The 14,165-nt window shown below is 51.3% G+C and overlaps 5 protein-coding genes across 5 annotated transcripts; 2 read left to right on the top strand and 3 right to left on the bottom strand.

Annotated features, from left to right (window-relative positions):
- Nucleotides 1-837: 837 nt before the first annotated feature.
- CPAR01_05588 (peptidase family M13) lies at nt 838-3,317 on the bottom strand (the record flags this gene model as incomplete). Its single annotated transcript, XM_060489865.1, has 4 exons — nt 838-2,217; nt 2,262-2,495; nt 2,555-3,000; nt 3,182-3,317. 4 exons carry the CDS (start codon nt 3,315-3,317, stop codon nt 838-840), a joined length of 2,196 nt encoding a protein of 731 aa, XP_060351331.1.
- A 2,302-nt stretch (nt 3,318-5,619) lies between these two features.
- CPAR01_05587 (DnaJ domain-containing protein) lies at nt 5,620-6,552 on the top strand (the record flags this gene model as incomplete). The annotated part of the gene is made up of 4 exons (XM_060489864.1): nt 5,620-5,650; nt 5,712-5,772; nt 5,828-6,380; nt 6,475-6,552. The coding sequence occupies 4 exons, from the start codon at nt 5,620-5,622 to the stop codon at nt 6,550-6,552; spliced, it is 723 nt and encodes a 240-aa protein (XP_060351330.1).
- Nucleotides 6,553-7,394: 842 nt separating this feature from the next.
- CPAR01_05586 (uncharacterized protein) lies at nt 7,395-8,930 on the bottom strand (the record flags this gene model as incomplete). The annotated part of the gene is made up of 1 exon (XM_060489863.1): nt 7,395-8,930. One exon carries the CDS (start codon nt 8,928-8,930, stop codon nt 7,395-7,397), a length of 1,536 nt encoding a protein of 511 aa, XP_060351329.1.
- A 530-nt stretch (nt 8,931-9,460) lies between these two features.
- Nucleotides 9,461-12,163, top strand: CPAR01_05585 (uncharacterized protein; the record flags this gene model as incomplete). The annotated part of the gene is made up of 2 exons (XM_060489862.1): nt 9,461-10,459; nt 10,511-12,163. 2 exons carry the CDS (start codon nt 9,461-9,463, stop codon nt 12,161-12,163), a joined length of 2,652 nt encoding a protein of 883 aa, XP_060351328.1.
- Nucleotides 12,164-12,373: 210 nt separating this feature from the next.
- CPAR01_05584 (uncharacterized protein) lies at nt 12,374-13,519 on the bottom strand (the record flags this gene model as incomplete). The annotated part of the gene is made up of 1 exon (XM_060489861.1): nt 12,374-13,519. One exon carries the CDS (start codon nt 13,517-13,519, stop codon nt 12,374-12,376), a length of 1,146 nt encoding a protein of 381 aa, XP_060351327.1.
- Nucleotides 13,520-14,165: the final 646 nt, after the last annotated feature.

Raw genomic sequence — 14,165 nt, 5'->3', positions numbered from 1 at the left:
GACCCTCTCCTGCACGAAATTGCAAGTGGGGTGTGGGCAAAGCCACACACCGCCACAGTGCGGTCATGGGCCGCGAGAACCGCTTTCCACTCGTATAGTCACAATGCAGGCATTCTGTAACAATTAGAGATTGATTGTCAGTTGGAGGGGCAAATCAGGTACTTATCGACATTTCTTTCTCATCTTGGCGAATGTACGTTTCTGGTGTGTATTGGTGACCGCGTTGGAGCTCGACGATCGACAGGGTGATCCACGGGCAATGATAGAGTAGCATCTGTTCGGATATGCCCCAAGGACTGGGGTAAGAAGGGCTTCCCTCCGTCACAGCCGGTGCCGATCCGGACGAGATCGGGGGCGTGTTCCGGGACGAGCTCTATCTTGTGCCTGGTATCCGGTTCGGTGATGATATCCAACAAATTTAGCCCACGTTGAGGGCCGAAGCCTTCGACTGTCATATTGGAAATGCATCGCAGCATGAGACTTGCTAAAACGATCAAGTCCCACCGATCCAAGTCTCCTTTCCTGCACATGCCAAGTGCCCCGTATGAATTGAGGCGGAGTCTCACTCTCGGTGGCACGATTCCTTTCGGTGACGGATGTCCGTATTTGGCACCTAAGAAGAAATGTGAGATGGGCGGGAATTGCATCATGAGAGATCGTTGACATATGGGTTGTGAGAGGTTAATGATTCTTGATTTAATCTATGATGCATAAAGGCTTGGATAGCGAGTGGAGGGCCAAGTCCCCAGCAATACAGCCTGGCAGCATCAATCGCCGGCGATACTCCTCTCTCACAGGAAACCGAGGCTATCGGCGTCTCAAGGCCCCGCGGGACGTCTACCAAAGCTCACATGTAGGCTGTCTTTGGGGGCAGTTGAAAACGCTGCGGAAGTCCTTCGAGTTGTCCAAGGGCCCTTTGATACGAGCGAATCCTGGAGAGTGCACGTCGGCCCCAAGCAGGTAGACATCGTACACCTTCGAAGACGACACGTCGCACCAGTTTTGTGCCCATTTCAAGAAGAAAATCTGGTCATGCGAGAAACTCTGCAGGCCAGGCAAGTCGAAATCTTGAGACTTCTTGTCTGACTGCAGTTTCTTCCACGCCGCATAGCTTGTCGCCACACCTCCGGCATCTGCTATGTTTTCACCAAGCGTGAAGTTACCTCGAACGGGAACATTCGTACCATTAGGCGCAATGACCGTGAATTGCTGATACTGGTTGGCGAAGCATTTGGTACGATTACTGAACGCCTTGAGGCTCTGCTCATCCCACCAGTTTGTGAGAGACCCGTTGGCAGCGTAATTGTGCCCGCTGTTGTCGAAGCCATGGGTGAGCTCATGACCAAGAACGGTGCCAAGTGCGCCATAGTTAACATATGAGGGATAAGCAACATTATAGAGGGGTTTTTGCTGGATACCAGCATTGATGACAATATCGTTGAAGGTTGTAGAGTAGTAAGCATTTGTTGTTGATGGGGTTTGCAGCCAAATGTTCTTATCAGCAGGCTTGCCAAGCAGAGCCCACAGCGACTTGCTAGAGAAAGTGGCAAACGCAAGGGCATTGTCGAAGTAGGAGTCGGTAACCTTGAGCCCATTATAATAATCTGCAAGCTTGCGTGGGTTTGTGGTGTCCGGAGACACGTCGGGATAACCAATCTTTTTCGAAATGGCATTGACCTTCACTTCGGCCTCTTTCTTGACTTCGGATGTTAACCAGTCCTTTTCGCCGAGGCGCGAGATAAAGGCCTGCTGGATCGTGCCCATCATGTTGATAGCCAGATCACGAGCTTCGTTCGAGTATGCCTTATCGAGGTAGAATCGGCTCAGAATCCAGCCGAGCCCGGCAGGCAAGCCACTCCATGGGACACCCTCATCCACATGACCGACGCATTGCTGCCATCTCGGTGGCTTGCCAACTAACTCCGGATCTGTAGCGCGAAGCTTTGATTTCAAGTCGTTCAATCTTTCCGTGACATCTGTCTCAACGAAGTTGGAGAAGGTGGATACTGTTTTCCAGATGAAAAATCCTTGGACCGTTTCGACAGAGGTGTTGGCGAGAAGCTGAGATAGGTTGCCAAAGTAGGCTGGGGAAAACACAAGTTGATCCGGCGTATAGTCCGCGGGAATCAAGTTGTTGATGACAAAATCATGACCAAGTTCTGGGGCCACGCTTGTGACCTCTTCCAACTTGAACTTCCTTGCTGGTGACTTTGGTGGCTATCAGTTCCTCGGTCAGACTTAAAGGTCAGGGTATCACTCACAGTTGGGCTTGCTTTGCTGTCATCAGTGGCCTGCAAAGCGACCGCGTCCTTCTCAAACTTAGTGACGGCTAGAGCGAGTCTCTGAGCATTCATAACATCGAGTTTCGCCGGGTGTACTGCCTGAAGAAGTGCTGCCATAATGCGCTCATACTCCGCAACGGTATCATTATTCCTGGCTACGGAACCTGTGAGCAACGGCGTGCCTCCGGGGACGACGGATATGAGTGTCTTGTTCTGCTTAAAAATCAGTATGCATCCATAGTGGCGGGCTCCCAGGTCCCAGATCAACATACCGTATTCTGGTCATCAAAGTCAACAGTGACGGACTCGAAAGTAGAGATGCCGAGTTGACCAAAGAACAGTAGTGTCTTGCCCATGTTTTTAGCATCATTCTTCGAGATCTTGCGTTCCTTGTCCTCTGTAGTATTGGCCACAGGAAAAGCCTCCGCGACACGGTTGACGAGATTGATGAGAGGACCCAAGCCTGCAGCCTTGACGGCGGTGTCATTGAGGCAAGCATTGTATGTCTCCACGATCAGCTGAAAGTTGTCCCGATCCACGCCTATTTGCTCTTGAGACAGTGACGCCGTGATAAATCCAGCGTTTGGTCCACTGGGGTAGGTGCCTTCCACGATGTTCTTCAGCACTATCGAGACATCACTCCCGACAATACCCAGCGATGAGGCCTTTCCTTGGCCAGCCCCAGGCGCATGGGTTGCTTTCCATCCAGAGCACGCATCTGCCAAGAAAGTGTATTAGCCAACCAGAGTCATGCAACGTGCAGAATCCGCAGCAGTGTCGAGTAGGAAAACAACGGAAAAAGATGTGAGACAAGGATCCGAAGCTTGGGCGCGGGGAAACTAGAGCTGGAGGCAATGCGAGTGGGGGAAACAAAAGGCAATTGGAGTCCTGCGACGCACATTTGTCAAAGTCTGTGCACGGATCGATGTCGGTATGGTTCGGCGCGAGACTCATGAGAATGTTTGAGGCGATCTCGAGACAGATCGGTGTGGTGCAAAGGCTGCTGCCATCCGCGGCCGCAGTGAAGGGGGCCATTCTATCGACTGTCGAGCAGTATTTCGAACGTCCTCACAGAGCTAGCATCACAAGTCAGCGACAAGACTCTTGGGCAGTTGAAGTACTTGATAGACAGACCTTGGGATGAAGAAGCGACCTGACTAGCCGGACAGGGAAGCTGAGACGCTTGATACTGGAACCAGAAGCGCCTTTCACCGACAAGCTGACACCCAAATTAAAGAGAGAGGAGAAAGCTAGCGAGGATAGGTTGGAGCCGGTTCATCCAGTGTGGGTTTGGGGATGGACTGATCCCTATATATAATGGCTTGCAAGGAGAGAAGAATATACTTTTCCTGCAAACCCTTTTTGGTCTAGACGATGTCGGGCATCGAGAACCATAGAATACAGTATAAAGATGCCAAAAGCGGTGACTAGAGGGCGGCGGTGGTGTGGTGTCGTCGATGTCGCAGAAGAAGAAAGGCAGCGAGGCGTTGATCCAGTTTTCTTCACGCAGCCCGAGGGTAACCCCAATAGACCAAGTACCTGCCCTTTTCACCTGTCTCACGATCTTCACTGCCTCTGGCCAAGGCAGAGTCCAGCTACTTGGACCTTCCTAACCCATCCTTAGACGTGCCGGAACATCGCAGCCTGCAGGCGAGGCTGCCTTGTTTCCTGCCAAGACTGCCATTTGCCAAAGTCAAGCCAACCCCAGTTCGTTGACACATCGGAACTCTATGTGGTGACGAAGTCGACTCGGCGGATGTTCAGATGTGCATGCGGCGAAGGCAAGCATTGCGGAGAAAGGCAGCACAAAAGTGCCGCTCGCCAAGGATCGGGGACTTTCGCAGAGTAACCTCCGAAGTGACATTTCAGCCGCGGGATGCCGATCCTGACTCCCTGTCCCGTATCCCCCGCGTATCTTAGCTTAGCTTGCTCTCTCAAGTTGAGTGGCACGACGTCGATCATCTATGAGCGTTTTTGCACAAGCATCGCTCGCGGTTTGAGACTGCCAAATGGACTGGCTCGACTGGTAGCTTGGCCTGCCCAGAACGGACAGCTGGAATATTGGGCTGATATGTGGCTGCGAGTGAGCTTCCGTCCTGACTACCCCAAGCTGTTTTCGTAATGCCATGCGGACGCACGTGTATCCCAAAAGCCGACCAGTTGGTTAGCGCGGTGGGCAAAAGAACGGCGCGATCTATTTCTGAAGCCAGCTGGTACTCTAACAACTGCAGTGAAGGCTAGCATAACCGCTGTTCACCCCCAGCCGCGGAGTTCCAAAGATGAAAGTCGGCGATCAGGCTACGCCAGGATCTCATACCGCGAACCGTAGGAAGAATACCACTTGGCAATCATGTTGGCAGCGCCAAGAGCCTTCGCATGACTGTTAAGCAACGGCCGACTCTCGGCAGGCCTGCATTTTGACTTCCTCAGAATAGCCTTTTAGCATGAACCTAGCGTCGAAGGCTAGAACTTGCGCGAAGGGTGCTTCACAGGGGCTCTGGAATGTGCAGCGATTCGTTGGGTCGCTAGGTATTCTCCCCCAGGATCCAGTGGGACGAACGAAAACCTTCGACGAAGACCGTTTTCGAAAACGAATGCGGCATGAATATTTGCAGCTTGCCACGCCGTCAAGAGCACACGAGGCCAGACGATGGCGTTCCTTGGTGGCAGAGCCTCAAAGTAACCTAGTATTACCGTTCCTGGCGTGGAAGCACAATGATACCTAGATCCTTCATCCGGGCAGATGGGTCGATACTTGGTATGAGAAGGTCTGTACTAAATGCGGCTGGAGCCATTCAGCCACTGCTGCGAGTCCAAGATTTTGGCGTTGCTGCTCATCCGATATTGGCACTTGTCATATCCCACGATCTATAGATCTACAGATCGTGGGACAGACGCGATTGGATGGAATCTGACAAGGCATAGGTATCACAAAACTCTTGAAGGTAAGGCAAAATGGGTGAAATTGAGAATACGCAGCGGAAGATGTCGAAGGAGGAGGGGCAGCTGGGCACGTGCTTGATGCCTTAGGGTGGCCTATGCGCACCTTACCTCAGCAAAACAGCACAGACCACATCCAAAAAAGACAAGTGGGGAGACCCCCGGAGGCAATGCCCCGCAAGCTGATCAAGCCACGTTCACCCTTTGGTTTCATGCGCCACAATGACGTTGATGTCAGTCAGGCCTGGTTCCTCGGGGAGGCGATACCTCAAGCGCAATCTTTCACTCGATCACCTCAAGCCTGCAGCCCTCTCCTTCTCCGTTACTGTGAGGTTTTTATCGCTACTATACCATCTAGAACCAGCCTCTTGTACCTCTAGTCCTACCGATCATCAAGATGGCGAACACTGGCGCCCCTCCAAACTACTGTAAGCTTCCCTCCAATACCCCACTATAGCTATCGAGCTGCGACTAACATTGTGCCTAAAGACAAGATCCTTGAGATCTCGGAGGCGGCTACGACCCAGCAAGTTCGCGATGCATACAAGAAGTAAGTGATCAAGATACTGAGTCCAAGTTCCCTCGAACTGACCTTTACTTTCCAGAGCCGCCTTGAAGACACACCCAGACAGGGTCCCCGCCGACTCACCCGAGCGAGCAACGCGCACTCGCAAGTTCCAGCTCGTCAACGACGCATACTACACCTTGTCCGACACGCAAAGACGCCGAGAATACGACGCCCAGCGAAAGATCTTTGGCGCATCCGCCGGTACAACGTACGGCGACTTTTCCGACGACGACTCCGACCCAGAGGAAGTACCCCCGCAGGCCGGCCCCAACCCGCAAAATGCCTACTCGTGGGCATGGAACTTCTTCACAGGCGGGAAGCAGGGTCAACAGAACGAGGGCCAGCGTGCGCAGGCCGACAACGCACAGTTCGGCGATGTATTCGAGGAGATGTTGCGCGAGGAGGGCATGGCCGAGGAGGGTACCAACCGCCCGACGAGCTCGTTCTGGAGCATGGTAGGCGGTCTTAGTGGTGGCGCGCTGGGCTTCATCGTCGGAAATATGCCTGGCGCATTGGCGGGCGCTGTCGCTGGAAACAGGCTTGGCTCTGTTCGAGATGCGAAGGGCAAGAGTGTCTATGCTGTTTTCCAGGTCAGTGCGAATCTGGAGATATCTACCGGGTAGATCCCGTCAGCCTCTCTATCCAGATTGTCTTGCAAGGTGGATCTGTACTGACATGATGCAGGACCTCCCCCAGGCAGATCGCGCGAGGCTGCTTACCCAGTTGGCTGCCAAGGTGTTCAGCCATACTGTAGGAGCTTAGGGGATTTTGGGATTTCAGATAGGTTCAGGATGATATCACATGGGCAGCTCGGAGTTTTGGGTTCGGTCAAGATCGATATGAATAGGTAGCTTCACCAGGCCAACTTGGCACTTTGGCATCAATACACTAGATAGCTTTTATCCCTTCAAAAGTGTTGCCTGTCGTTATGAGTGTGACGCGTTTGTATAACATAGCTCGACGAACCTTTCCTCCATTTGAATCAACATGATCCATGATCGGAGGGACACTACCGTAACTGACACCTTGGCAATCACTGACTAGCATCTCACCAATTCCACCGTCAGTCACATTTCCACCGGTCTACACGAGCCATTGCCTACGCAGTAGATGGTGTCCGCGGCTCCGCAGCTGTGGATGTGCGTAGCGGGGTGAAGCGGGGTGATGGTGCATTATAAGCAGATCCCCGCTCCTGGACCCCAACAATCAGTCACTAGTCAAGGTGCCAGAGTGGTTAATGGGCTGCCCTGCTATCATATCTTGATTCCAGATTAGGCAGTGGCTTCGGTCGCGCAGGTTCGAATCCTGTCCTTGACGCACTAAATGTTTTGCTGTTTGTATGTGTCTTTGCGTCGCCTGAGTTTATGTTGTGTTTTTTGATTGCTTTTGAGGATGTTTAGAGAAACAGCGAACACCAGGCAAATAACCTTCGATACCTACTGCACTGTCCCCCTAATGTCCGAGCGGCAGTGTCCCGGGGCCGGCCCGTCCCCTACCCCGCACACTCTGAAAGACCAACGTGTTACGGTCCGAAGATCGCCTCAAGTCAGGTTTCGATGGTATGAAATGTCTTTATTACTTATCTTCGGTTGCTAGTCGAAGTCCTAAATACTTCCCCTTCGCTGCATCTGGATGCGCTCCGGGATCTTCTTCTCATTCAGAAGAGAAACCATCATCTGCGGGAGCCCATCGCTGATAGACGCCACGGGTTTTGCACTCAAGAGATGCTGAGAGGGCTTTGTGTACTGCGCATCAATTTCAACGTCCCAAGGCTTCTGACTCGGCGCTTTGTGGCGATACTCCGGCGGTACCCCTACCTTCTGGGTGAAAATTGGTTTAGTACTTGGCTGTAATTGCTGACCCGAGCCAACGAGCTTGGCCATCATCAAGACCCAATTGAGGAGGGCAAGTGCTACAACTTCAGACACCTTGAACACGTGCTGAGCAGTGACTATGCCAAGGGACCGGATAGACTTGTCCAAGACGCTGTGATTGTCGCCCTCATTGACTAGCGTTTCGTCCCCCGTGGAGAATTCGCTTTCGTTCTCTACCGGCGACACTTCATGTTCAATCTCTACCGTGGCAGGTTGATGGAGATACTGCGTCAAAACATCAACACCAGAGTCATCCACCTCATCAGATTTGTCGGAAAGTATCTCTGTCGAAGAGGTCACCTCTTCGAACGTCGCTGGCATAGGCGGTGGCATCTCTACCGGGGTAGTATCGTGGTTCTCCTTTTGCATCGCCATGTTCAGCCCGTGTGCGATGCTGTCTAGTTGTTTCTTGCATACAGATATGGCAGAAGATAGGTCGATCTCAGTTGTCGTCGACTTATCCGTATCGCCAGATCTTGAACAGAAGCGCAGAAGCTTGTGTTTGCTTTGTCGCATCTTGCTCTTAAGCCGTCCCTCGACTTCAACGCACATGGTGATTGGCCGACCGCTGTGCTCGAACGCGAAGCCGGTATGAAAGATGTGCTTGCGGAACGTATTGTTGTCTATTTCGCTCTCGTTGAGCTCCCATTCGAGAGATCGGAACCCTTCCCCGTTTTTTGCCCGCTTTACTGTTCCCTTGAAAGTCCAACTGTCGACAAGCTCTCTCGTCACGCTGTGACGAGTTCCCATCCCCCCTATCTCGAAGAAGCCTCCAGCCCCAAGCGTGGGCTCGAAAGCGTTCTCCTTGACCTCGGAAGTCACGATTTTTGGCCCTGTAAGAGATTGAGGTCCAAAGAACTCCGTCAATTGAACCGCATAATCAGATTCCAGCGACGTTCGCACGTGTCTTGGTGCTCTTCTCCTTCCGGCTTCGGGTACGGAAGCATCTTGCTCACTTAGAGTGATGAGGACAGTGGCATTGCTGAGAATGTGACCCGGGGCATGGTTAATCGTCATGTCAATATAGACAATACCGGCAGGGTGCCTGTTGGGACCAAGCACACCCCATTGAGCCTTTCTCCAGTGGTATTTGCACTCGATTTCGACTTTGCCGACTGCTCCTGATCCCACGCAGAGGTGTGATCCACGGGCCAACTCCTGGTTGAAGCGTTCGAAATCTTGTCGGCCGCATCGACGGACTCGAAGCCCGGGGCGATAGGATTGACGTGTTCTGATTGCTTGATGCTCAATTGTCGCACCAGCCATGTTGAGAGTGTTCCTGAAGCCCTTTCAATACCAGGCACCTGACGCAAGACGTTGATGTTTCTGGCAAGTCAGGTAAGGCTCTGGGGGCGTGAACGGAACTGGCCGAGGAATAGACTCCCCCACTTTCAGGAGGCCTTCAATATTGTGCCACCACGAAGGCTGCACCCGCAATTAATGCACATACCCATGCCATTGGCGCCTATCATGGGTTGGAGACAATTTTCTTGTCCAGTCATTGTTTGAGGGGTAGCGGGCTCCGGCACGTTAACGAGATGTCATTGGTTTCACAAGGGGGCTGGGTCGCGAGCTGCAGGCTAGGTCATGCAAGCTTACGGCGTGGGTTGTTGACGCACAAGCTGACATTCTTTTCATGCCATTGAGTTGTTCTCATGAAAGAACACTGTTCGACTCGACTGCACTCGTTCAACTCCAAATACCCACGACTCTTGTTTCGTGGCGAGTACGTCGTCTCTGAAAGACAAGTGTTCTGCCATGTTCATAAATCGCGGAATCCCAAATCTGCCAGGAATATGGCTTCTTCCAAGTCTCGGTCAGGCAGGAGCTCGCAGACAGTCCTGAGCGGAGCTACGCTTTACGACGTCGAGGAAGAGGAGCCAGTCCAGCCACCAAGAGAATCGTCTATCCTTCGAAAGCAACGGCAATGGAAGGAAGTTACTCAACGAGATCGCAGATCACCTTTACCGCGCGAAGTCTTGGGCCAGAGTTTCCGCGAGTCTCTGAAGCAACTTGCTCATTCCAAGACATCACCTCACACTACAGACATCTCATATATCGAAAGCCTAGCGAGACAGGATGATACTGGCCAAAAAGCGCCGCTGAACAAGATCAAAAGCGGTAAACGCGTTACCCAAGGACCGAAGGGTAACGTTGCTTTCGTCGAAGACGTCGATTATGACGGCGAGTCCGACTCGCCATCGACAAAGTCAATGTCATCATTCGATAGTATTCATCCGAGTGATGCAGCTTCCGATAGGATTCTACCCACCATGACGCCGCAGCCTCAGCCGCAAGTCAGCGACTCTCTCCAAACCCCCAGACAGACCAAGCAGACCAGGCCCAACAACGGTACCTGTATTCATGTCAATCCCCAAAATCCTCAGGATGTCGCAATTCTCACAGAGCTTGATATGACTGATGATCTGGAGGAGGATCTGGAAGAATATTCAAGGCTTGTGAGAATGGGGCGATTCAAAGCTGCTAGAAGATGTTTCGAAGATCGACTGGTGCATTTCATCGATAATCTCTACATTTTAGATCAATACTGCTCGACTCTCTTGGCGATGTCGGACTTTCAAGCACTGTCCCGAATTGCGAAAGAATTTGCAATGGAACTTCGTCCCGGAATATACCTCATAAACATCTTGACGCGGTTTCTCCAAGCTGAAGTCCTGAGTGGGCTCGAGATACTGTCCAACGAAGCGAAAAACAAATATTCGTCATATATAGCTGACGACTTGGAAACGATTGCTGAAATGCGAAATCACTGGCCGGAGCTGGACTCCACGGAAGTAAGTGAAACCCAAATCATCTTTCCACACAGATATGAACGCAGAACCCAGACTGACTTGAATCAGCTCCAAGTGATGATGGACAGCTTCACCATCAAAGGCGGCATCAATTACTTCCGGCCTCTCGAGTGTGCCCCGGTCTATCTACATCTAAAGGCTGAAGGAAGGATTTGGGACTTCAAAGACCTGCTCGACAGACTCTTGCCCATGGAGTCAACTTCTGTTTGCACGACGCTAAGACTTTTACTCCAGAACTCTGGAGACGATAGCGACGATCATTTGACGATATTGCTCCAAAGAATCGAAGATGACTGGGTTAGTGCGGCAGACGAAGTCTCGTCATTTGCTCTGCTAGAAATATTCACGACACTTACTCTAGCCTCTATGAGCCGGCAGACGAGCATCCTCATGGTCAAAAAGATCTTTCAGTTTGCCCAAGGCCACGCCCAAGAAATCCTTGAAGCGAACCCAATCAACTCGAAAACTCGACCATATCTCTGCTGGATCGTGACCAAAGTTTTGGTAGAGCAATACAAAAATCCAAAAATAACTGGAATATTCGCTTTGGCATCCCATCTAAAACGACTGCCAGGAAAGAGCTGGCAACCTGAAGTGGCTCTGCCATTGAGCTGGATGGTGCTGTACGCGCCAGATGAGGACGAAGACCCAAAATGGCATCCTGATCCATCTACCACCGCTGGGCACGACAATGCTCTACGAACGGTCCTTGGAGTTGCGGAACAGCTCGGAGATACACCTCTGCAGGCAACTTGCCTTCAGCTCTTGATCTATCAGTGTCCTCAGCCACGGCCACTATTAGACAAGTTAGGTGACTTATGGCGCTCGAAGGGAGCATATCTGGGCTACATTCAAACCCGGATGTACTGTTTTATACCGGAAAGTCTCTCAACACCTGAGACTCGAGAGAGCATTCGCCAGGACATTCTCCTCGCTGGTGAGGTCTCCTCGGGAGGGCCAGTGTCACACGCGCGATCCATGATTCTGAGAGCTCTTTCTCCAGGCGACCCGAGCCACCTAGAAAAGAACTTGTATCTGGGACGAGCGTGGGAAGCCATCAATATCCCCGGGTATCTGAATATAGGGACACAGGGACAGAATGGAAGATCCAATGGAAGTGATATTACAAGAAACGTGCTCGCTGGTCCAACCACACTCTCACATCCCTGGACAGAGCCTTCAGATGTCGCTCATCAAGTCAAGAACCAAAGCCCAACTGGAAAGGCTCAGGGGAATCAGAAAAGCGAACACAATCACGAAAGATTAGGGAGCAGTGTTCCACTGTCCAGACAAGACCAAAACCGCGCTAAAGCAGAGCATACAACAATCAGAGGCAGCAGTGAAACGCTGTACGGCATCTCAAGCCCCCAACCAGTCAAGTTTCCACGGCCTAGGTTGCAGAAGATGCATGCCAGTGAAGGAAGATCGAACTTCCCCGCAAGATCCATACCGCCTCTTGTTCCGGCAACTAACTTTCCTGCTCGTTCTCACAAGGGCAAGGGGATCGCGAGAAATGTGGGTGGTGATGAATCTCAGCCTGGACGCGGAAAGGCAGAAAGCGATGAAGAAAGCAAACAAGCGAAACCTCGAAATGAAGCGCCAGAAATGTCGGACGCCGACAAGGAGAGAGGTCGCGAGCGACAAAAACTGAGTGATCGGTTCAGTTCCTTAAGAATCGGAGATTGACGGGAACCGCGATAATGATAATTAATGGACGGCTACTTGGTACGAAATCCGCTCCTAAGCAGTGAAATGGTCGAGCATTTCAGGCAGGATCAGAAGCGTGAGATCATACGACAATTTGTGAACCATGACAAGATCGACCTAGACTAGTTGCTTGACAGCAAGAAGGTACCAACTTTCTGCCAATCATATCAAGTAACTACCTTAATCATGTCAAGTCTCAAAATTCCCCGAATCAGCTGTGCTTCTGTGATAAATCTTACCCCTGTGTTCCAATATCTCATTTGGCTGCGTCAGTTCGATGGCATCGTTCCTTGAAAACAATTCCTTCCTTTGACCAAGAATATCTCGCAGCCAGAAGAGCTCGTACATGAGGATGAACCTGCTGACCATCGCCGATGCCATGTAGCGAGCCATGATCTTCAGGCTATCCGTTGCGGAGATGAAAACAAGACTGGAGAACAGCATACTTCCGTAAATCAGATGACATGTACCTAGCAGAGACGTGAAATACGACAAGGCCATTGAACAATATGTTTCATCCTCATCAATGAATGCTTTAGTCCAATCCTTCTCATCTAGAGGTTTGAATTGTCGCGAAAGTACTTCCCCGATGTACCCACGTCGAGTACCCCTGGTGATCCGTGTTCGAGCCCACAAGCTAGCAGCTGCGGAGACATGAGAACTGATACCGATGATACTCCAAAGGAACTCCAAATAAGTCAGCTGGGGAGCGAGCATACTGACAACCATCACGCCCAGCTGATTGCATAGTGTATACGTGTTAATGATGGCTGCAATGGCAGCAAGGAATTCGATAGCGAGAATTACCGTACTAAGCGGTACGGATGATCTTTCGGTGCGTAAACGGTAGTGCCGGGGCTTGACCAACTTCATCGGGTTCATGTACTCGAACGATCGGACGGGATGGATGGCAGGCGATCCAGCAGCTACGAGCAAAGCAATGAGTGGTCTTTGGCCAATAACACAGAGCGTCGAGGTCTCTTCCACGCTGTTACCGACTGTGGCGAGTATCGTTGGCATGAGGCCGAGGACGACTGCGGCAGCTGCCATGTTGCTCATGATGTACTCAGACGTGTTGCCCAGAATGCAGTTTGCTACGGGCTGAGCGAGCCTGTTCGTGTTGCCGCCTCCCGTAAACCAGTCGATGGTGGCATTTTCTCTCGGTATTGTCAAGTATCTCTCATACTCGGCGGAGCAGTTGCCCTCCATGATAGCTTCGAAGGTAGGCCCGAACTCAGGATACCAGTTTTTGAATTGGTCTTTGGCAACGTATACTGCGAGGCATGGCCAGTTGAGAAGGGTAACAAAAACGAAGGAAAGAAATAATCGAGACATCTTTAACATCGAGAGAAGTGATGCAGCAATTGCGATGGAGCCGGCTATTAGGAATTGTGGAATATCTGACTAGAACTTGTACAATTATGGCATGCAATTTATAGCAACAGAAGAAATGCTTCAAAACCCATGAAAGCTAGGACATACCGGGGCTTTTACTTATCACATAAGATACTGTAGCCTTGGGCCTCGGAAGAAAAACCTAACAACATCAACGTTGGACAAGCAGAAAAAATCCGGTTTGCAACAGCCTCTTGATGGATCATACAAAGAACACCGGACACAGAGCTGGACAAGAATGACATCCTTCGAGCCACCTTCTTTTCTAGGAAGCACCTAGGAGGTGGATTAGAAAGCGGCATTCTTCCGACAAGTAAGCAGCCTTGGAGGCACGAGACTTCACACTCGAGAGTCAAGTGGTGTTCTCGTATGTATTCCTCCCAGTGAGCATGCTCATTTTACCATCATCCAGTGGTACCAAGACATGTACCCGGAGTTGCGAAGGCTACACAACTGAAGCCTCATTCAGCCCGACTGATTACTGGAGTGATGAGAACCGATAAAACTCATCGAGGGCGGTAGTAAGCCTCTGAAATGGTGTGCGAGAGAGCGAGACTGGAATTAGGACTCTGCAGGTATTTATAGC

Source organism: Colletotrichum paranaense, assembly GCF_030867605.1.
Source record: "Colletotrichum paranaense strain IMI 384185 chromosome Unknown Scaffold_4.1, whole genome shotgun sequence".
NCBI classification, from domain to species: Eukaryota; Fungi; Ascomycota; class Sordariomycetes; order Glomerellales; family Glomerellaceae; genus Colletotrichum; species Colletotrichum paranaense.
This window is presented reverse-complemented; position numbering and strand designations above follow the sequence as displayed.